Here is a 22,904-nt window from a genome sequence, read left to right on the forward strand (position 1 = left end):
ATATGGTTATATGTTCTGGCAATGACCAGAACATATAGCGTGGTTGGGACCCCTCGGGCTAAGACCGCGCTATATCAAGATACCTCTCACCTCAACTCAGTCTAATAGCCTTCCCAGGCAAATCAGCCTCTTCAGACTCTCTAAAGGGGAAGATGTGGAGGAACATGACTGGGTGAATCTTGCTTTGATTAAGCAACCAGAGAGGAGGATGATGATACCTAACAGGTTGTCTTATTTATTAAACAAGTGGCCAATATACTCAAAGGAGTTATTTCCACTTACCCTGTGAAGGGGTTAAATTCTCCGGCAAGGAGCAGTCTCATAGCTTTCCCAAGCAAAACATCCCTCTTCAGACTCATAAGAGGAATATATGGATGGACATGACAGTATGTATCCCCCTGGCTCAAGCAGCCAGGGATAAGGATGACACCTAATAGGATGTCACATTCAATAAACACATTGTCAATACACTCTAAAGGAGTGGTTTCTGCTCACCCTTTGAAAGGATGATCTGCTCTGGCAATGAGAAGCTGCCTAGACATACCAGGTGAAACAGCCCATTTTCCGAATTTCCGGATGGACATGACGGCATAAATACTGCTTTGTTCAAGCAACCATGGATAAGATATCTAACAGATTGTTTCATGAGGCTAATATGCTCTAAAGAAGTGTTTCCACTCACCCTGTGAAAAGGCTATTCTTTCTACCAGTGAGCAGTCTCCTAGCCTTCCAGGCAAACCATCCTATTTGGGCTCTTCTAAGAAGAAAAGACAGATGAGCATGACAGTATAAGCTCTGTTGATTCAAGCAGCCAGGGATAAAGATGTCCACACCTGCCAGGTTGTCACATTCATTGAACATATTCTAAAGGAGTTGCTTCCACTGTTGTGAAAATGAGTAATCTCAGAACCTCCTCAGGCAAATTAACCCTTGTCAGCTTCTTCCCAAGAAGTGGTGAATGAACATGTATTCCAACTTTGTTCGGGCAGACTGCGATTAAGATGATGGTGACTAAGTTGTCACAATTAAGCATATGGTCAAGACACTCTAAAGAAATTGCTGAATTCATCTTCTGCAAGGGCTATCTACTCTGGCAATGCCCAGTCTTCTATTCAGGGCCTTCTCAAGCCAATCAATCCTCTTCAGTCTCTTCTGAACAAGAAGATGAGGACAACCTTTGTCCAGATTGGTAAGGTTGGAGAAATGCCTGCCAATAGAAGTGAAGCTTTGGAAGTATTTTAGGTACCTCCAGAGGACTGCTTGACAATTTCCTTGTTGGATGGATCAAGTGTTCTTTCTACAAGATTGGAGTATGTTGTCACAGCAGGATGTCAAAGTTATGCCATTTAGACCTGAAAGATGTCAATGGGTTGGGATCACCTCTGTGGTCAGTGTGTGTCCCTTGTGCGATTGGCCAGATACATGACCTTACCATCAGAAGATGTGGTGGCCTTCAAGGACAAATGCAATCACTGCTTTTTTCTTGATCGTAGAATGTCAAGCCTAAATTTAATAGTAGGCAGAATGTCTTCTGAGTTAAAGGAGACCAAAAAGCTCAAGAGTGAGTTTCCACACGCACTCCTACTCCAGAGGGGTTCGATTCTGCATTTCTGACTGGGAGTCCAGGAAAAACCGGGAACCCAATGCATAAGCCAAGAAGTCAGTAAAGAGTTTCATGTTGGGATGCTTTCTGGTATTTTGGGATTGTGCCACCCATAAATGCCTTATGGGCACTTTGTGGCTCCTCTGTGGACATAGGTGTGGCTTTGGTGATTGACACATGTTTCATCCTTCATGTCTCAGAATGAGCCACAGTAATCACCTCGCTCCAGCAGCTCAGGTAGGCTCAGTTTAACTCCCGTTCATGTCGGGTTTATGGACCAGTGGCCTAAACATGTGGCTGAAGAAATTAAATTGTGTGCAATGTCATTCCCTTTTGACAACCTAGTGGCTGGTGGTGCAGTCAGACACCAGCAAAGTAGTAGGGGAACCCTACTTCAAGAGCAATGGGCTCAGGGCCAATGGTCTTTTTCAAGGGTCCAAGATAGTGTCAAATGTCCTGGAGTTGAGAGCAGCATTTCAGGCTCTTAGCCTTCAGTCACCTCATCTGGGGTAAGCCTGTCCTGGTGAAGTTGGACAACTGTGGACTAAATCTGGAAACAAGGCTCAGTCTCTCCCTTCTGAAGGAGGTTTCTCTGATTCTGGAATCTGCCCAAGTCAGTCTTCTGCAGCTATCTGCGGCCTATGTGCCTGGTCAATAGAATCTTCAGACAAACTATTTCTCCAGGACAAGTATGGATGAAATTGAATGGTCCAGACGACTGCAAGTCTTTCGAGAACTAACAGAGCTTGGTATTTTTCTTCCAGAGATAAACCAGCTCACATCCCCAGTCAACACCAAGTTGCTGAAGTTCTATTCCAGGGCCCAGAATCTGAAACCAATCGAGGCGGAGGTGCTGACCGCAGAGTGGATGTCCAAGACAGCTTTTGCCTTTCTGCTGGTCCCTCTGATTCTCAGCTTCCAGATGAGGCTGTGGCGGGGAAAGGTGACAGTTCTGGTGATAATCCCAGATTGTCCGAGGGAGCCTTGGTACCCTCTGCTTATCCTTATGAGTGTCGAGGATTGAATCCCTCTGCCTGTAAGATCAAAATCTTTTCCAAAGTCCCATTCATCCAGCATCCGACAGGCTCAGGCTGATGGCCTGGGTCTGGAGAGGCAGGGGCTAATGGATTTTGAATGTTCTGGGAAGATTATGAATACTCTTACGAAAAACAAGAAAGGACATTGCTGCAGGGGGGCGTGGCTTAGCGGCTGATGTAGGAGGACGTGCATGCCTTGAGCTCCGCCGGCCATCCGTGCTTACATCCTTACAGTCTGATCTGAAAAGCTATTTTTGGAGCCCTTACCTCCTGCCACACTGGGAGAAGCATCCCGGAGCACCGCGGCATATCTCGGAACCCCCGCTGTGATGTCCAGACGCCATACCGGAGGGAAGGGGCTGACGGACCCCCCAGGCCAAGATGGCGCCGGCGCGCGGCGTGCAGCCAGAGACCAGTACAAGGAAGCGGCACAAAAGCCCCTCTATGGTGGTAAATCGTACAAGGATGCCCTGGCTGGCCAGCCCTCGCCTTAAGCTACCCCTGGAAGTTCTCCTGAGGCAGATGACACGGTCCCCTTGGAGGATGATGATGGATTGTCCGCAGCATGGCGCACAGTGAGTACACCTAGAGACAGTGATAGGCCTGAGACACAAACCATCCCCTCTCCAGTATCGGAGGGAGAGCCTACGCTAAGGGACATATTTGCTGCTGTCACCTCCTGTAATCATTCTATTGCAGCCCTCTCAGAGGACATCAAAGGGGTTAAGGCTGAAATAACTTTTGTCTGCCATGACATGCAAAAGCTAAGGGAGAGGACAGCTGCCCTTGAAGGCAGGCTGAGCACAGTAGAATATGATCTGGCCCCCATGCAAAGGGATTTGAAATATAATTGCCATCTTACCGAACAGCACGCTATGCGACTTGATGAGATGGAAAATCGCATGAGACGCAATAATATTCGCGCGCTGGGGATTCCGGGAACGTGTTGAGGGTAAAAACCCGGTTGACTTTATTGAAAACTGGTTAATTGCCACCTTTGGTAAGGACTCCTTATCACCACTTTTTGCTGTGGAACACGCCCACCGGGTGCCGTCTCGCCCCCTACCTCCGGGCAACCGCCCCAGGCCCTTCTTGTTTAAACTCCTCAACTATAGAGACAGGGACACCATTCTCTCTAAAGCGCGGGGGTTGTCAGACAAAATGGAGATTGAGAACTCCAGAATTTCGCTATTCCCGGACTTTTCAGCAGAGCTTCAGAAAAAGCGTGCAACATTTCTTGAGGTTAAGAGACGCCTTCGGGACCTTAACGTTCAATATGGTATGCTATATCCGGCCCGGCTCAGGGTTACGGCTCTGGGCTCCACGCACTTTTTTGATCGCCCTGCGGCGGCGGCACAGTGGCTTGACCAGGAGCACAACGCACTCAAAGCCGCCAAGCTTCAAAGATCTCCTCCACGATAATGACACCTTCAGACAAGATGATTGGACTTACATTTCTTCAGGCCCGGCGGAAGGCAAAGGTTTATGGCTCCATTACAAACCCACCAGAGCTACAGGATGCCTGCACATGTGAAACCCTGTTTGCCATCTAGAAGAGTCTTCTATGGGTGTTTCCATGGCCTTCCCCCCGCCCCAGAGTTCCGGATGGGGGCTATTAGACTGCTGCTTCTCCCGTTTGGAAGCCCAGCGGGCTTCGATACAGAAGTTACCACGTTTTTTTGCTGTTTAACTGTTTCTCTTTTCTTTTTCCTTTTACTTAATTTTTTCTCTCTCAGGACCACAATGGACACGGACTATATCCCAGCATGTCTGCACCCGTCTGGGCGACTCTTCCTCTGTACTGCTGCTCATGAAGGACTTTTTTCTCCCCCTTTTTGGGGCATCCCAGGTGATGCGACTTCTCAGTCGCTTGTTGTTGTTGTATATGTGTTAAATGCATCTTTCCTCCCTAGTTGCTTACGAATGTTAATAAGGTCACTCCTATCTACACTTATGTTTTGTATTCCTGATGGCAAAGGTTAGATTTCTCTCTTGGAATGTCAGAGGGTTGGGCAGCCCGGTAAAAAGGCTGGCGGTGTTAAAACACCTCAAAGATATGAAGGCTGGAATTGTGTGTCTGCAGGAGACACATTTTGCTCCTGTTGGTGCACATGGCCTTGGGCCTAGATTGTATACACAACAATTCCACTCTACACACTCTGCTTATGCAAGGGGAGTGAGTATCCTAATCAGACAACATACCCAATTCTCTTGCTCCCAACAGGTTATTGACCCAGGGGGAGGTACATCTTTTTGCTGTGTAAGATTGCCACTGTACATTGCATTATAGCCAACGTATATATCCCACCTCCCTACTCAGCAGAGGTTCTCAGACGCCTCGCTGGGTTTATGGCACAGTTCCCTGGCATACCCCTACTGGCGATGGGTGATTTTAATAACTATGTTAATGGCATGTGGGATAAGATTCCAACGCCTCCTTTGGTCACCTCCCGCCCTAATGGCGATACTCCCTTTGCTGCCCTATTAGCTGAACTTGGGCTGGTGGATGTCTGGCGGAGAGCCCACCCCCACACCCGATTGTACTCCTGTTGCTCTCCAGCATTTGGGAGCTTGTCTAGAATAGACTTGGGACTGGGGAACTCCACCCTTCTCCCCCTAATTAGTGACTCTGGGTATGGGGATAGACACATATCCGACCACTCCTCTTTGTGGATTGAGATGTCCCTATCTACTGACCTCGCACCTAGGAGTTGGAAGCTTAACCCTTTTTGGCTTACACTCTTTCCGCAGCCTGACCCCATAGCGAGTGCCCTTAAACTCTTCCTGCAGGACAATTTTGACTCGGCCTCTATAGATGTAGTCTGGGATGCAGCTAAGGCCTTCCTTAGAGGGCAATTTATCACTGCTATAAATGGTATAAAACAGAACACTAAAGCTTGGGAAATGGAGGTCGGTAGGGCACTCAGAGAGTCAGAGCAGGCCTATATTGCCAACCCCTCAGAGGACACAAAGAGAACTTGGTTGGGAGCGCAGTCTATGTCCAGACAGGTGGCTCTACAACTGGCAGAAAATAAATGATTTTTCCTACAACAAACACACTTTGAGGAAGGGGAATCGACAGGCCATATGCTGGCTCTGCTGGCAAAGGCTCAGGGTTCTACACCTATGGTTCACTCGCTGTGCGATTCGCAGGGGGTGACCCACTCGGATACCCCTGGGATCTTACAGATATTTCAGTCCTTTTATGCAGACTTGTACTCATCCAAAGTGCAGCCCGGTGACGGGGAGATTGTGGGCTTCCTGGACGGATGTGATATCCCATGCTTGTCTGCGTCGGATGGGGAGCTGTTGAACGCCCCCATAACGGAGGATGAATTGGCCTCTGCACTGGAACACTCCCATAATAATAATGCTCCGGGGGCGGATGGCCTCCCATCCGAGGTATACAAGCGTTACGCTGGTGGTGTTCTACCCACTCTTTTGAAAGTGTTTAATAACGCCCTAGAGACAGGGGTCCTGCCTGCTTCTATGAACGAAGCAATCATAATTGTACTTCTAAAACCGGGTAAGGTAGCGACATCACCGGACGCATACAGGCCCATCTCCTTGCTCACGACGGACGTTAAACTATTGGCGCGGGTCTTGGCAACGAGATTGTCCCTGGTAATCCATAAACTGATCCATAGGGATCAATCAGGGCTTATTCCCTCACGTTCGACTGCCCTAAATATTCACAGTTTATTTCTAAACCTACAGGTCCCTGTGGATAACCCCGGTAATCAGGCCGTCCTCTCGCTGGACGCAGCTAAGGCCTTCGATAGTGTTGAATGGCCTTATCTGTGGAAAGTGATGGAAAGGATGGGGTTGGGCAGTACATTTATTAGCTGAGTCCAACTACTATATGCTAAGCCTACGGCTAGAATTAGAGCTGATGCGGAACTCTCCGAACCATTCATGCTGTATAGAGGCACGAGACAGGGGTGCCCTTTGTCGCCCCTGCTCTTTGCCATGGCGCTTGAGCCACTGGCAGCAAGAATGAGATCGGCTCCGGACATTGTTGGATTCTGCAGGCCCACTGGGACGGATGTGGTATCGCTATACGCGGATGACACCCTTATTTACCTGGGGGACACACAGGGTTCCCTAACAGCAACTATGCACTTGATTACCCTATTTGGTACACTATCCGGTTTTAAGATAAACTGGGACAAGTCTGTATTAATGCCCTTGTCCCCTTTAACGGCACCTCTACCCCCATGCGCAAACATGATACAGACGGTTGCGTCCTTTAAATACCTGGGGGTTCAGATATCCCCCGAGGTGACGAACTACGCCAATCTGAATCTTCTACCGCTATTACTTAAGCTCAGGGAAAAATGTAAAACTTGGTGCAAACTACCGCTATCGGTAGTGGGAAGGGTGAACCTCATCAAAATGTTATGGGCTCCGCAGTTGCTCTACGTTTGTCATAACTCGCCGACCTGGATTCCGAAACGTTGGTTCGATAAAATTGACTCTCAGTTTAGGGAATTAATATGGTGTAGGAAGACGGCCAGGCTTAGTTTACTTACCCTGCAATATAAAAAGGACGAAGGGGGGTTGGCACTACCACATGCTAGATTGTATTTCTTGGCTTCGCAGCTTCAACACTTGGGTGGTTGGGGATCGGATGATCCCCTGGACCCGATACGTAGGATACTTGATGACACTGTCGCCCCGGACACAGCATTGTCCAGGTTGGAAGCAGGCTTCCCTCATATGGACAGGAGTTCCCCAACTATTATATTACTGAATACCCTGTGGTCCCATGTTAAACGACTGCTACGAATACGTGGCTTCCTTGGTCTCACCCCTATTTGGCGGAACGCTAATTATGGCGAGCTTTTTAAGCTCAAGGGATTTGGTAACTGGGGAAGGAGCGGCCTCTGGTACCTCTCGCAGTTGTATAGTGGCCGGGTGCTGAAGTCCTTCATGGAAATACAGGCTGAGTTTGGCATACCACACAGGGACTTTTTTAAATACTTACAGTTACGACATGCGCTACAGGCGCAATCCCACAGTATGCAGCTTTGCCTAACGGATCATGCTGTAGTACAGGGGATATTCATGCAGACTGAACGAAAGGGTATGATATCTAGGGGGTATGACATGCTTCTTGACGCAATGCAGGACCCGGCACATCTTCCATGTCAGCAGAAGGGGGAGGCGGACCTGGGGCCTATGGACGCGGAGACCTGGAACCTTTGCTTGTCCTCCGCTCCGTTGGTGTCGGTATCTGCCTCCTATAAACTCTCCCATCTATATCTACTGCATAGGGTGTATAGGACGCCAGTTAAACTGCACAGCTGGGGTGTTAGGGGGTCCCCCCTTTGCCCAAAATGTATGCGGGACCATGGGGATCTCATGCATATGTTCTGGAGGTGCCCGAAACTAAAAAGGTATTGGGATGAGATCCTTGACACTATCTCTTCTGTATTCTCTGTTGGTATTCCGCGATGTCCATTGGTCTGCCTGTTGGGGGCCCTAGACGAAGAATCGTTAACGCCTTCGGCTCATACTGCCATTATTCGGTCATTATACGTAGCCAGGAAATTAATAGCGCGATTGTGGATAACACACAGGGTCCCCACCAGGCAGCAATGGACGGACCAAGTGAACCAGATGCTGATCAGGGAAAATATAACATACCAACACAGAAACGCACCGCACAAATTTAATGCTATGTGGAAGGGATGGCTCGCGGTTCCGGGGCTAGCCCCCCACCAACTTATACAGGACAGACTTTTACAGGGCTGAATGTGGGTCCAGGGGCTTGTGCATGAAGGTACATAGACACTCTTGATCTCGTCATGGGGCTAATTCTATGTCTCTCCCTCACCCGGCATTTATGGGGGGTGTGAGGAGAAACCAGCAGGACTGGGTGGAGGGATGCTGGACGTTGTGCATAACATTGTACTTATATAGTTGTCTCAAAATGCAATATGGTCTCAGAGAGAATGCCACTTTTGTTTCTATTCTTGGTTTATTTCTCTTATTTTTCAGTTTTAATGACATTGCCTATGTCTCAGCGTTCTACAAACCGGGTCAATTTGTACTTTGTATTCCCAGTATACCTTTAGATGTAAAAACCAATGCTGCTGTACAACTGTATTTTCTATCTATGTTTGGTTTGTACCATATATGTTTTGTAATAAAAACTTATTTGATTTAAAAAAAAAAAGAAAGGACATTGCTAACCATGCCTATAGTAGAATATGGCATAAATTCCCAGCATTATTGCTGATCAAGAATTTACACCGGACTCTGAAGAAGTCTGTTCCAAAATGTCTTGCACATGTGGATTGATTTAGGTCTATGCGTAAATGTGCTATAGGCACACATTTCGGCTATCTCTGCCTTCACCAGCATACAGTGGGCATCCAACACTTAATTATACAGTTTTTCAAGATGCAATTTGGTTGAAACCTCAAATAGTTTTTCCCAAAATGGGATCTCCTATTGCTGTTGGACGTTATTGCATCAGATGCCTTCAATCACCCTGTGGTACCTTTCACTGAAAACGGCTTTACAGGTGGCAATAACATCAGACAGAAGAGAGTCGGCATTGGGGGCCTTGGGGTTTAAAAAACCCATACTTGCATACTTCCCAGACAGGGTGGTACTCATGCCAATGCTCAAATTTTGTGCCTTAAGCAAACTTCAGAGTCAATATCACACAAGAGGTTGCCCTCCTTTTTTGGAAGTACTCTAGAAATTAGCCCATCGGATGTGGGCCAAGCTTTAAAATGTTTAATCAAGGCGACTTCTGCCATCAGGAAATCAGAGCATCTGTTTGTCATTCCAGGTGGAACACATAATGATTTTACGGCTTCCAGCAAGAAAATTGACTCTTGGTTGGTAAAGCTCATCTCCTTGGCCTACAAGTTGAAAGGCTCAGCTGTGCCAGGAGATTCATGGCACTCTTCACTAGAAGGGTCTCGACCTTGAGAGTGGCAGCAGGCCAAGTGTCTGAAACTATCTGCAAGGCAGCTACGTGGGCACCAAAACATTCATATACATGGCTTAATGACAGTTGAGTTTGGCACAGGCATCCTGGCTTCTGTTTTTTTAGTCAGACTTGAGGAGTGTGTAGCATTATTCCTCCCCTGTTTTGGCTAGTTAGTTCCCAGCTGTGCTGACATGGCAAAATGGAAAATTGAAAATTGAATTCAAATACTTACCATAATTTTCCTTTTCCCACGACCTACATGGCAGCACAGATCCCACCCAGCCTAGTAGGACTAGTTACAGAACGCTGAGGCTGTAGGTGGGTTCAAATTTATATGAGTTAAGTCCTGGAGGCATGGTGGGGGGGGGGGGGGGTGAAGCCTATACCCCAGCTGTGCTGCCATGGAGCTCGTCGGGAAATGAAAATTACAGTAAGTATTTGAACTGAATTTTAAATTTTTGAAAAACTGTCAGAAAAATCAAGAGCTACAGACAGAAAACCAGGGAAAGAAAATTATGTTAAACTCATTTTTTCTAGCTAGTTTATAGGGAAGCCAGAAGTTGCCACATCTAAATGTGCCACAACCTCCTAGCATTGCGATGGTAATAGGCATTTAAAGAAGCAGGCAAGTCTGAAAATCAATAGAACAAGACTTGTATATTACAAGAATAAAAAATAAATGAGTTCTAATTTTCTCACCTCATGGTGGCATCTTTTCTTTTCTCCAAGCTTTTTTGATAACTCTCTTTTTTCTTTCCAACTTAGTTTTTTCACCATCTGTAAAGAATGGAATATTAACAGAATGAGCACATATTTATTTTTATTTTTTTGCATTCTCTCGATATGCTGCGGATAAGAACGTGAGTTATTTCCTTAATAATCAGCAATCCTAGTGTGTGGCGAATACAAGCTCTCAAAGTAGAGAAACAATTGTTTTATCAGCCAATCTATCAAGAACTGTCGTATTACTGGTTTTATAAAGAGCATAAATCGGATGCTTTTTTAAAAATACATTTTAGCAAAATCACATACTGCAGGAAAAACTCAATAAATGTTTTTGATAGGGAGGTTTAGCTGGATTTTTGGTATTAAAGGGAATGTGGAGTGGCTGAGTTCTTTTTAAGGTTAAGAATAGGAAATACTTTTTTTTTTTTTTTTTTTTTAGGAGAGGGAGCCACGGAATGATCCGACCCCCAAGGGGAGGGGTAAAGAGGGGCGGGCATGACCTGGTGCCCAGGAGCCAACAGAAGCAAGGGAGTTTGCAATGAACTGAGAGAAGCGAGGGGGGCGGAGCCATATAAAAAGGGGGCGGAGCTTAGACGGGGCCAGTACACGTGGAGAGTTCACAGGAGGAGGCAGCTTTGCTCACTGCTCCTCCACACTCAAGATGGCGGCGATCGAGGCGGCGCTGGCGAGATTGAGGGCGCAGGCAGCGGTGAAGGGACCAGAATGGCTGACCAGGCAGGTGCAGGAGCTGCTGGGGTATAGTGCTGAGGCGAGGGGTGGCGGGGGGACTGTACAGCGGGCCCGGCGGTCTCGGCCGCCGGCGCGATTTTCGCCAGGCCCCGCCCCTCGGCCACCTCGTGACCGGCGGAGCCCGGGGAGGGACGGCTCGGTCCCCCCGGCGAAGAAGAGACAGCAGGAGTGTCGGGGCTCAGGGCGGTCGACACGCCGCCGGCCCGCCCCGGGGAGCGGGGCCACAGGCAGTACCTGCGCTGGTTCCCCGTCTCGCAGCCCGGCAACCAGTCGCGTGGGGGAGCTCGGGGGGGGCCCCAGCACGAGCGGAGTTCGGGTGGAAGAGGTGCCAGGGGCGGAAGACGGCAGGAGCGTAGCGAGGAAGCTGGAGACAGGGGGGAAGGGACGCAGACCGGTGGATGGACAAGCGGGGCGCCGCGGAGGACACGTGGAGGCGCAGGGCGGTACGGGGGGGCACCCCAGGTCCGGTCCTCATCGCCGGTCTGGGAGTGCGCACCCTGTGGAGACACACCTTTCCAGCCGCCGGAGCAATGCGGCCTCTGGGGGGGATCGCCCAGGGGGCTCCCTTCGCAAGCAGAAGCGGACGTGGCGGAGCGGTCGGAGGGAGAGCTGTCCACGGAAGACGAGGTGGCAGATCCGGCAGTGGAGAGCGGCAGTGCGGCTGTGGGAGCGGTTCCTGGTCGGCCCGGTAAGTCCATGCATAATGTTTTGACTGATGCTTTGCAGGGGTTGCTGGGGGTGGTTCAAGGGGTGCCAACGGGGTCTCCGGCACCGGTGGTGCCGGTGGGGGGGGAGCAGCGGGGGGCGGGGCCTGGCTCGACTATGCCGGCGCCTGCACCGCAGCTGCAGGGGCTTCTGGACGGCCTGCGGGCATTGGTGGAGAGGTTTGGGGGGGCTCCGGGCACGCCTGCTCTGGCGGCACCGTGGGGGTCGGGTGCGATTCCGGGGGCGGCTGCGGCCGTGCCGGCGGCGGTGGTTGAACCCGCGGTATCCGGGGTGGAGGGGCCGGCATCGAGTGGGGGGGCCAGTGGTGACAAGGTCGCGGAGGTGGCGGCAGGTCGGTCGGACGTGGTCAGAATTGGGGATGCGGCACGGTGCGAGGTGTACGTCTGCTTCGAGGGCCCGCTTGGAGCGCACCTGAAGCCAGAGGTCCGGGAGAAGATTACAAAAGGTGAGTACGTGGAGATATTCTCGCTGCTCCCATTAGAGAAGTTCAATTTGGATCGGGTCAAGCCTAATGACACCAAGAAGGATGACGAGGAAAAGAGGCGTTACCGGTTGATACCGCGAACGTTTGCAAATTGGTTGCAGGCATTCGCGATATTGGCGAGCGTCATTGGGGAAAAGAACCCCGAGCACTGCTCGGCGTTGTTTTGCTACATGGACGCCATCGGGGAGGCCCACAGGGTGTACGGGGGTGTTGCGTGGCTGCGGTATGATGAACAGTTCCGGCAGCGAAAGGCGGTGCGTCAGGAACTGCGGTGGGATCACAAGGACATCAGCCTCTGGATGCGGCTGATGTCCTCGGCCCGGGCCCAGCCTTCGTTTTTTCAGGGGGGGGCCGGGGGTACAACCTCCTCAGGACTGTCGGCCGGAAAGAAGTGGGGAGTTTGCTGGCAGTTCAACGAGGGTGCGTGCAAGTTCGGGGGTGCCTGCAGATTCAAGCACGAATGTTCTGGTTGCGGGGGGGCCCACGCGCTGTCTCGGTGCTTTAAGAAAGGAAAACGCGCCGGCGACGCTTCTAACAAGAGGGAGGACGCCGGTGAAGGTGGAAAGGATGCTTCCTTTCCTAAATAAGTATCCGGACGGGGAGGCGGCGCGTCTGCTGGCGGAGGGTTTCCGAGTGGGTTTCCGGATTCCTTGTGACCTGCAGGTGGTGCCGCCGTTGGCACGGAACCTCAAGTCGGCCCTACTGCATCCGTCAGTAGTGGATGACAAGTTGGGTAAGGAGGTTGCGCTGGGTCGCATGGGGGGTCCTTTTGAGAAAAAACCTTGGGGGTGTCTTGTGGTGTCTCCACTGGGGGTTGTCCCCAAGAAGGAGCCGAACAAGTTCCGGCTCATTCACCACTTGTCCTTCCCGAAGGGGGGTTCGGTCAATGACTTCATTGATCCGGATTTCTGCACGGTGTCTTATACGTCATTTGACGCGTCGGTCCGGTGGGTGCGGAAGTACGGCCGGGGGGCGCTTATGGCGAAGGCGGACGTCGAGTCGGCGTTCCGGTTGCTTCCGGTGCACCCGGACAGTTTTCCACTGTTGGGTTGTCATTGGAGGGAGCAGTTTTACGTGGACAAGTGTTTGCCCATGGGCTGCTCCGTTTCGTGTGCGGTGTTCGAACAGTTTAGCTCGTTCTTGGAATGGGTGGTGAGGGATGTCTCTGGCCTCGAATCGATCATTCATTATTTGGACGATTTTCTCTGCATTGGCCCCCGGGCTTCGTCTGTGTGTGCGATTCTTCTTTCCACGTTGCAGCACATCGCAAGCATTTTCGGGGTGCCTTTGGCGGCTGAAAAAACGGAGGGTCCTGTGCAGGTGTTGAGCTTTTTGGGCATAGTGATCGATTCGGAGGCCATGGAATGCAGGCTGCCGTTGGACAAACTGGAGGGCCTGCAGAGGGAGATTCGGGAGGTTCAGGGTCGCCGGACAGTGCAGTTGAAGAGCTTGCAGTCCTTGCTTGGAAAACTGAATTTTGCGTGCCGGATTATCCCTATGGGGAGGGTGTTTTGCCGACGGCTGTCGGCTGCGACGGCCGGGGCAAAGGCACCGACGCACTTCATTCGATTGACGAAGGAACACAGGGACGATTTGAGCGCGTGGCATGACTTCCTGTCCTCTTACAATGGCCGGGCAGTCTGGATGGCCGGGCCGGTGAGCAATTTCGATCTGGAGTTGGTCACCGACGCGGCCGGGTCAACGGGTTATGGTGCGTTTTTTCGGGGCGAATGGAGCGCGGCACCGTGGCCGAGCTCCTGGAAGGAGGCAGGTTTCCTGGGCAATTTGGTGCTATTGGAACTCTTCCCGATAGTGCTCGCACTGGAGCTGTGGGGGGAGAGGTGCAGGGATTTGAAATTGCGCATTAACTGTGATAACATGGGGGTGGTGCAGGTGGTGAATCGCATGTCGGCGTCTTCCCCCCCGGTTATTCGAGTTTTGCGTCATTTGGTCTTTCGGTGCCTGTGTTTAAACGTGTTCATTTATGCCGTTCACATCCCAGGGGTGGATAATTCCTTGGCTGACTCACTGTCTCGTTTCCAGTGGGACAAGTTCAGGGAACTGGCGCCTGGAGCGGCGGTGGACGGACTCCCTTGCCCAGAGTGGATGTGGGCGCTGCCCTTGGAATCGCCGCGGGATGGATACGGCGGTCCGTGAGTGGGGCTACCTGGTCAGCATACGAAAGGGTATGGCGGGAATGGCACGGGTTGGTGGAGGAGATGTCCTCGGACGGGGATGCTGGAGACTGGCGTTTACTGGTGCTGTATTTTGTGGTCCGGAATATGGAGGGCGGGCGCTCAGCGGCCGCGATTGACAAGAAAATGGCAGGTTTGTCATTTCTTTTTAAACTGTTGGGTTCGGAGGATTGGACTAAAGACTTTTGGGTGCGACAGATGCTGCGGGGTTTCCGTAAACAGATTAAGCGGGGGGACGGACGGCGTCCGGTGACGTTCAACCTTTTGGTGGCCATATGCGCGGAATTGGGGTCGGTTTGTAAGTCTAGTTTTGAGGTGCGACTGTTTACTACGGCTTTTTCGTTAGCGTTTTACGGGGCGTTTAGGGTGGGTGAGTTGGTCAGCCCATCCAAAAAAATACCGGGAGGGCTGTTGGATCAGGACGTGCAGGTGACAAGGGATAAGGTTTGTTTGCTTATCCGACGATCGAAAACTGACCAGCGGGGTCGGGGTGTGGAGGTTTCGTTGTTTCAGTTACCTGGGTCCCCGGTTTGCCCGGTTGCTGCTGTTCAGGGGTATCGGGGGGTCAGGCCGGGCTGGGAGGGCCCGTTCCTTATGCACGAGGATGGGTCCTTCTTGTCAAGGTTCCAGTTTGTGTCGGTTTTTCGGCGGTGTTTGCGGAATCGAGGTTTAGTGGAGGCGGAGTATGCTTCACACTCCTTCCGCATCGGGGCGGCCACGGAAGCGGCCCGGTGCGGGTTGGACGAAGCATCGGTGCGCAAGATAGGTCGGTGGGAGTCGCGTAGGTTCAGGTCCTACGTTAGGCCGCAGTTGGCGGTAGGGTGATAGCGGTGGGGTGGTTGGTTTGGCGTGGGGTTCCCCATACAGGAAGCGGATAACAGCTAAATAAATGAAAAAAAAAAAAAAAGGGTAACTCGACAACTTGGTTACAGAGGGATTGGTGTCTGGTGGGATGGCACGGTTGGGTGGTTGATGTGTTTTGTTTTGTTTTTGTTTTCTCTCCGTTTCAGTGTCCGTGTGTGTGGTTTTTCGTTTCAGATGGAGGTGCACCACGCCTCGTTTGGATCGTGGGCCATTCTTATGTATGTTGGGGGGCCAGGAGAGGTGACATGAGGCCGGATGGGAGGCAGCTGGGGATTTCCAGGAGAGCAGCGGAGTTGCATTGGTTGGGAATCCCGGGCATGCAGTGGGACGGGGTGATGGGTGTGGTGGACAGGTATGTGCTTTTAGACGGGCCCCCGGATGTGTTGGTGCTCCATGCTGGGGGGAATGACCTGGGGTTGCGTAAGGTCCGGGACCTGCTCGTGGACATAAAGGCGGATTTTCTGCGGCTCCGAGAGAGGTTCCCGAACACGATTTTGCTCTGGTCAGACATTGTGGCCCGGACGAAGTGGAGATGGGCCAGATCGGTGGCCAGTATCCAGAAGACACGGATCAGGGTGAATAAGGTGGTGGGAAGGTTCGTGGTCAAGAATGGAGGGTTGGTGATTAGACACAGGGAGCTGGAGTCTAATGTGGGCTTGTATTTGAAACGGGATGGCGTACATCTCACGGATGTCGGCATCGACTTATGGTCCCTGGGTTTGCAAGGGGGCATTCAAACTGCTTTGGGGGTGTGGGGTTGCCCTCAAGGGTAAGGGGGGTCACCCTTTCAGGCTGTGGCGTTATCTTTCTGGTGGTCTTTGACGGTGGCGGTAAATGGAGGTGATCTAAAAGGGGTGGGGGGCTCATCAGTAATAGGGGGCCCCTCCGGGGTATTCCCGAACGTTGGACGGAATACTGGGTGTTTTTCACTGCAGGAATTGGTTGTCTCCGGGCGGTCACAGCTGGAGGCCTGGTTATGTTAATGGTACCGCAGTGAGGTTGGTTTTTGGTTATAAAAGTGGGTCACCGTCAGAGATCACCAGACTGGACTTTGGTTTAAATGTTGTTTATGGTTTTATATATATATTTATATATTTATATATTTATATACATATCTTTGGAGTGAGTTAAAATTTCGGTGTGTTAATAAAAGGCTGTTGTGGCCAGTTTACTCCAAAGAAAAGGTGTGGTCTCATTATTATTATTAAAGGTTGATAAGGGGCCAGAGGTGTTATGGGGTTAACAATAGGAAAGGGGACATTGGGCTACGCAGGTCAAGGGAGCCACGGAATGATCCGACCCCCAAGGGGAGGGGTAATGAGGGGCGGGCATGACCTGGTGCCCAGGAGCCAACAGAAGCAAGGGAGTTTGCAATGAACTGAGAGAAGCGAGGGGGGCGGAGCCATATAAAAAGGGGGCGGAGCTTAGACGGGGCCAGTACACGTGGAGAGTTCACAGGAGGAGGCAGCTTTCCCACCCTCCCTCCCTAATGTGGGGTTGTTTGAGCATTCAGGTTATTGGTATCTGGCTGGTCGTTGTTTTTCTTTCTTTCTTTCAGGAACAGAGGCTTGGTCGTCACAGCAGTGAAAACGGCCCTATTGGGGGCTGCAGCGTTATCTTTCTGGTGGTCTTTGACGGTGGCGGTAAATGGAGGTGATCTAAAAGGGGTGGGGGGCTCATCAGTAATAGGGGGCCCCTCCGGGGTATTCCCGAACGTTGGACGGAATACTGGGTGTTTTTCACTGCAGGAATTGGTTGTCTCCGGGCGGTCACAGCTGGAGGCCTGGTTATGTTAATGGTACCGCAGTGAGGTTGGTTTTTGGTTATAAAAGTGGGTCACCGTCAGAGATCACCAGACTGGGTTTAAATGTTGTTTATGGTTTTATATATATATTTATATATTTATATACATATCTTTGGAGTGAGTTAAAATTTCGGTGTGTTAATAAAAGGCTGTTGTGGCCAGTTTACTCCAAAGAAAAGGTGTGGTCTCATTATTATTATTAAAGGTTGATAAGGGGCCAGAGGTGTTATGGGGTTAACAATAGGAAAGGGGACATTGGGCTACGCAGGTCATGGAGTTTTAGACTCTTTTTTTTTTTTTTTCTTGCATCTTCCAGAGGCTGCATAAAAACCTGATGCAATAAGCCTGTTGCTTACATGCTCTATAGTTTAAGTTGCAGTTAACAGAGTTAAATGACTTACTTATATGAATACTAGAGTCTCATATCTAGATGTTTTGATCAAACAAAGCTGCAATGTAGCAGGCGGTGACCACTGTTATGTATTAATTTGTGGGCGGGTCATCTTTGTCCTGCACATCTTTCGCAAGGAGCGTGTTTGTAAATGCCCGGTACCAGGTGGAGACTGCGGTCATGTCAAAAACCTAACATTGGTCCCTTTCCTGACTTAGAGACGAGCCTTCACTGTGTGCAGTAAAAGTGCAGCCACTTGGGCTGGTTAAATGCAGCCACTGTGCCCATGATATGCAGCCAGTTGTGCCCATCAAATGTTGTAACTTGTGCCCATCAATTGCCACCACTGTGACCCCCAACCGTCCGCTGTCTGCTTGGCACTTATCCCATCTTATTGGCGGGTCAGGTAGGGGGTGACGGCGGCAAGCTGTGGAACGGCTCCTGTGTCCTCCATGCTCCCCCTTCCTCTCTTCTTCAGTCTGCTAGGCGTATAATCGGGGTACCTATGCCTTCAGCCAATCAGGTGATGGGTATTAGACCCATTCTCACTGATTGGCGGAGAGGCAGTTCAGTGTTAGAAAGGAAAATATTCATTTGCTTTTCTAACACATCTAACAGTTAAGCTGGTTATAAATTTTAGACATGAAATATGAACAAAGCATATCCCTCTATAGCAGTGGTTCTCAACCTTTCTAGTGCCTTGACCCCTTGATAAAATTTCCGAAGTTGTGGGGAAACCTAACAGTAAAGTTATTTTCGTAGCGTAGGTTGTCAGCACCCAAGGCAAGACAAGTAATTTGTGCCCGTAATCCACGGACATTTATCACTCCCTGTGTCCCTTCCAGTCGTACAGTATTTTAGGATGTACCACTCTTTTTAAGTTCTCCTCTTTCCCTTTTATTTCTCTTTATCCTAATTTCTCGTTTTTTTCCCCCATCCCTCTCTCTAGCGGTCTTTCTTGTTCTTTCTCTTATTCTTTCTCTCCCTTTTTCTTTGTTCACCCCCCTCTTTTCCTCTCCCTTCCATGTATTCTCTATTTTTATTCATTCTCTTACTCCTTGGTGGGGGGAATGGGATCAGTGGCAGTGCTGGGGGGAGTTCTGATCATCCAACTTAGGTGCTCTTGATCAAGGTCATCTGCTGATCTGAGAGCTGTAGTGAGGACTCTTAATAGCAATTATAATCACAGGTAGTGTTACTCACTGTGTCTCTAGCTTCACTGTGTCTCTGATTTTGTGATGTCTCGTAGCAATGACACCTATGCTGAAATCAGGAGATAGGGTCTCCTCCAGCCCCTCCCACTTCACATTCCTCACCAGTCAGCTGACCTCGAGTCTCTGCCCCCCAGCCATGCCATGAACTCAATGGGCGGCTGCGAAGAGGCTGAGTGGGCGACCGCGGTCTCCAAGAACAGCCCACCTGGGCGGCCGCAAAAAGGCTGGGAGAGCGGTGCGGGCTTCTGGAACAGCCCAGGATTTGGTGACCCCTGGCAAATCATCATTCAACCCCCAAGGGGATCCCGACCCCAAGTTGAGAACCACTGCTCTAAAGTGTGTGTCTCATTTAGGAGCACCAAGTGTAATTTTTGTCTGCTGCCTCATTTATCTGCTCTCAGTATGAATCACTTCTGACAAGTTTTCCTGACACCAAGCGAAGAAAGGTGACATGGGAGGGAGCTCCAGCTGATTGACAGCTCAGCTCTGTTCCTGTGTACTGTGTGAAGGAGGGGTGTCCCTTCCTTCCAATCAGCTCTCAGAGCTCTTCTCACTGAGCTCTACAGAGTAACGTCAGCTCTCCATTCCCTATTTTCTAAAGCTCTGAGATCTTCTGTAAATTCTGGACTTTGAACGTATGTAGAGTAGAGTAGAGAAGACTGAAGATAAACAAGTACAACTTATGTAGGAGGATCTGTTACATCTCTATGTATCACCTGAGGCGGTCACTTCACTGGTTAAATGTGAGGGTTTACAACCACTTTAGTGTAACCTTACTGAACAGGTTGCAGCATAATAGTTCAATATGAACAATGTATTTCTCCTTAAACTAACTACTGCAGTGTGGCTGCCCAGGCATACCTCTGAGATGAGAGTCCATCTTGGTAATCTCCATGGCTTGGATGTCTCTGAAAATCCCGGTGCCTTTAACGGACTGCAAGGCACAGCAGTCCCAGTATCACCCACCATGAGCAGGAACAGAACCAACCAAAAGAGCCCTGGACCTCAGCCTTCCCCCTTTCTATAGAACAGGTGGGCTGGCTAGGATCACAAAGCCTGGGAACTGAGCTCACAACACTTAATCCTTTCCCCCGGCCTGGGCTAGTTGCTAAGTAGCCAAAACTAACATATTTCAACCTGCCTACAAATTTAAAAACTTAAAATTGTTTAAAATAGACTAGTATAGGTACCTGACTTGGTATCAGCCTCTTGTAATCACCTGTACTGCATCACTAAGACTAGGAGAAGGGGGGGGGGGGGGGCAGAATTGGAGCCATTGAAGCACCACAAACAGATGTGTTGACAAGTGAACAGAGAGATGGGCTCATCAGTGTGTTGCTGCTTCTCCATTGTCCGATCACAAATGGGTTAGAAAGGTGACCAAGCCTAACTGATTAGCTACAGTAAAGAAAAGTGAGGTCATAGACCTGGCTGTGATGCGTAGTGGTCTGACTGAATGGACTGCCAGTATACATACTTTTTTTTTTTTTTTTTTTTTTAGGTAGTGCACCACAACTTATTGGTGTAATTTTCATGCATTACTGTAAACCCCATGTTCAGATATCAAAAATTGTGATGTGATTCCAGTAGAACATTCAACCAGTTTCTAGGAAGTTTAAATAGGGATGAACTAACGGATAAACATCCAAACTTCTGCCTGTACAACCCCCTGTTCGGCGGTAGCCAAGCACCATATATAGAAGTTCTATTTCTACCACATCTAGATACGATAGCTTACCGCTGTCACTGATTTCTAAGAAAGCAGCAAATGTTTACACCTGCTGTGTCACTAGGAACCACCGGTAATCTGTGCCAAATAAGCAAAGGGGCGGGGATAGCAGTGACACCACTATACATATTTGGACAATGATGTCACCACTCCCCTTCTTTTATATACCTGATTACAGTCACGTGTGCTGAGTCATCAAGTTTTTTTTCTCGCAAGTTGTCGAGCAGCAGGCAATGTAATTGAGGATTAATTTAATTACAATGGCCTTTTTTGGGATTAATATTTTGTAAATACAGAGCGTTTAGGTGATAGAAGACCAGGAGCAGGGGAGCGGGGCCCTTACATCACTGGAGGAAAGCACACTTGAGGGAGGTTCTTCCATAATATGCAAGTATGCTATTGGCTGATGAAAGGGAGGATTTGTCTCTGGAAATGCATTCCCAGAATTCTTTGCGTTCCAAGCAGGAGTAATAACCTTCGGTGTTGCAGTGTTTCCTGAGGTCTGGTCCTCCTCTACCTCTCCGTGCAGCGGCAGCGCTCTAACATCCAGTGATGGGAACCATCAAGGATACACTCTGCTCTGATTACTGCTCATATGTTCATAAGTGCAATGCAAGCTGTGTTTGTTTTTATGTGCACCTTATCTAATAAAACTAGGTATGCTAGTGGGCCCATAGGTGCTCAACCTGTGGCCCTCCAGCTGTTGCGGAACTACTAGTTCCATGGAGCATTGCAAGGCTTTTAATTAAATAAATATGCCTCCCAAAGGCAGAGGCATGATGGGACTTGTAGTTCTGCAACAGCTGGAGGGCCACAGGTTGAGCACCCATAGCCTATGAGGCTGTGTTACTCTCTTCCCTATTTCCTGCAGATTTTAATCTCCCAATCCGGTGAATTAGTATTTAGTACACAGTATGACTTCCAGGATTTGTTTTACTTTGAAACATATTTGATGGTTTTATACATTGATTCTTTGTATATTTGTTTATGTACAGTATCTCACAAAAGTGAGTACACCCCTCACATTTTTGTAAATATTTTACTCTATATTTTCATGTGACAACACTAAAGAAATGGCACTTTGCTACAAGGTAAAGTAGTGAGTGTAGAGCTTCATAGCTCCCAACTGTCCCTGATTTTGAGTTACTGTCCCTGATTAGGAACAAAGTCCCTCTGTCCCTCATAGTTCCTCATTTGTCCCTCATTTTGGTCTGATCTATATAGTTGTATACAAAATGCACTAGTGTTTTACAGTGCTAAACCTTTCATCCAATTTCTAAATTGCTGTATTTGTAAATTCCAAAAGCCAATATAATGGGAATTAACAGTGGTAAAAAAAAGCACTTGTGTGTTTAACCACTTAAGGACCGCCGCATGCCAATGTACGCCATCACAATGGCATGTACAGGCACAAGCACGTACATGTACGTGCTTGCCTTCCAGCAGGTGGGGGGTCCAATCGGACCCCCTCCCGCTGGATGCGGCGGTCTGTTTCGCTGCAGGAGCGATCCGGGAGGAGGGGATGGCCGTTGGTTTCTGGCCATCCCCTCTCGATCACTCCTGGTGAATGAGAAGCTTCCTCCCACTGTGTATAGTAAACACAGGTAGGGAGGAAGCGATGTCATTCTCCTCGGGGCGGTCTTATTGAACGGACTACGAGGAGAAGTGAAAGTAAGTATGCACCAACACTACACTGACATGTAGGCACACACAGGCACACAAACCCAAAATTTTTCTGATCACTGCATTAGTGTCGCTAGTGTCGCTAGGTAGCTAGTTAATTTTTTAGGTTCACCACCAGGTTTTTATAGCACTAGGCACCCCCATATACTACCCAATAATGGTTTTAACCCCCTGATTGCCCCTAGTTAACCCTTTCACCCCCTTTTGCCAGTGTCACTAAGCGATCGTTTTTCTGATTGCTGCATTAGTGTCGCTAGGTAGCTAGTTATTTTTTTAGGTTCACCACCAGGTTTTTATAGCGCTAGGCACCCCCATATACTACCCAATAATGGTTTTAACCCCCTGATTGCCCCTAGTTAACCCTTTCACCCCCTTTTGCCAGTGTCACTAAGCGATCGTTTTTCTGATCGCTGCATTAGTGTGACTGGTGCCGCTAAGTAGCTAGTTATTTTATTAGGTTCACCGCCAGGTTTTTATAGCGCTAGGTACCTCGATATACTACCCAATAATGGTTTTAACCCCCTGATTGCCCCTAGTTAACCCTTTCACCCCCTTTTGCCAGTGTCACTAAGCGATCATTTTTCTGATCACTGCATTAGTGTCACTAGTGTCGCTAGGTAGCTAGTTATTTTTTTAGGTTCACCGCCAGGTTTTTATAGCGCTAGGTACCCCCATATACTACCTAATAATGGTTTTAACCCCCTGATTGCCCCTAGTTAACCCTTTCACCAGCGATCACAGTATAAGTG

General features: G+C 49.4%; 1 protein-coding gene across 1 annotated transcript in view; it reads right to left on the bottom strand.

The window, feature by feature from the left end:
* The window catches only part of LOC143962973 (uncharacterized), a 130,761-nt gene that overhangs the window by 57,074 nt on the left and 50,783 nt on the right, over nt 1-22,904 (bottom strand). Inside the window, exon 6 of the mRNA XM_077472498.1 lies at nt 10,289-10,366. Within this exon, the coding sequence (XP_077328624.1) occupies nt 10,289-10,366 (78 nt within the window). The remainder of the gene's footprint in view (nt 1-10,288; nt 10,367-22,904) is intronic.

The sequence above is a fragment of the Lithobates pipiens genome, unplaced genomic scaffold (genome assembly GCF_037356315.1).
Source record: "Lithobates pipiens isolate NorthernLeopardFrog02 unplaced genomic scaffold, aLitPip1_a1.2 Scaffold_8, whole genome shotgun sequence".
In the NCBI taxonomy this organism is placed as follows: domain Eukaryota; kingdom Metazoa; phylum Chordata; class Amphibia; order Anura; family Ranidae; genus Lithobates; species Lithobates pipiens.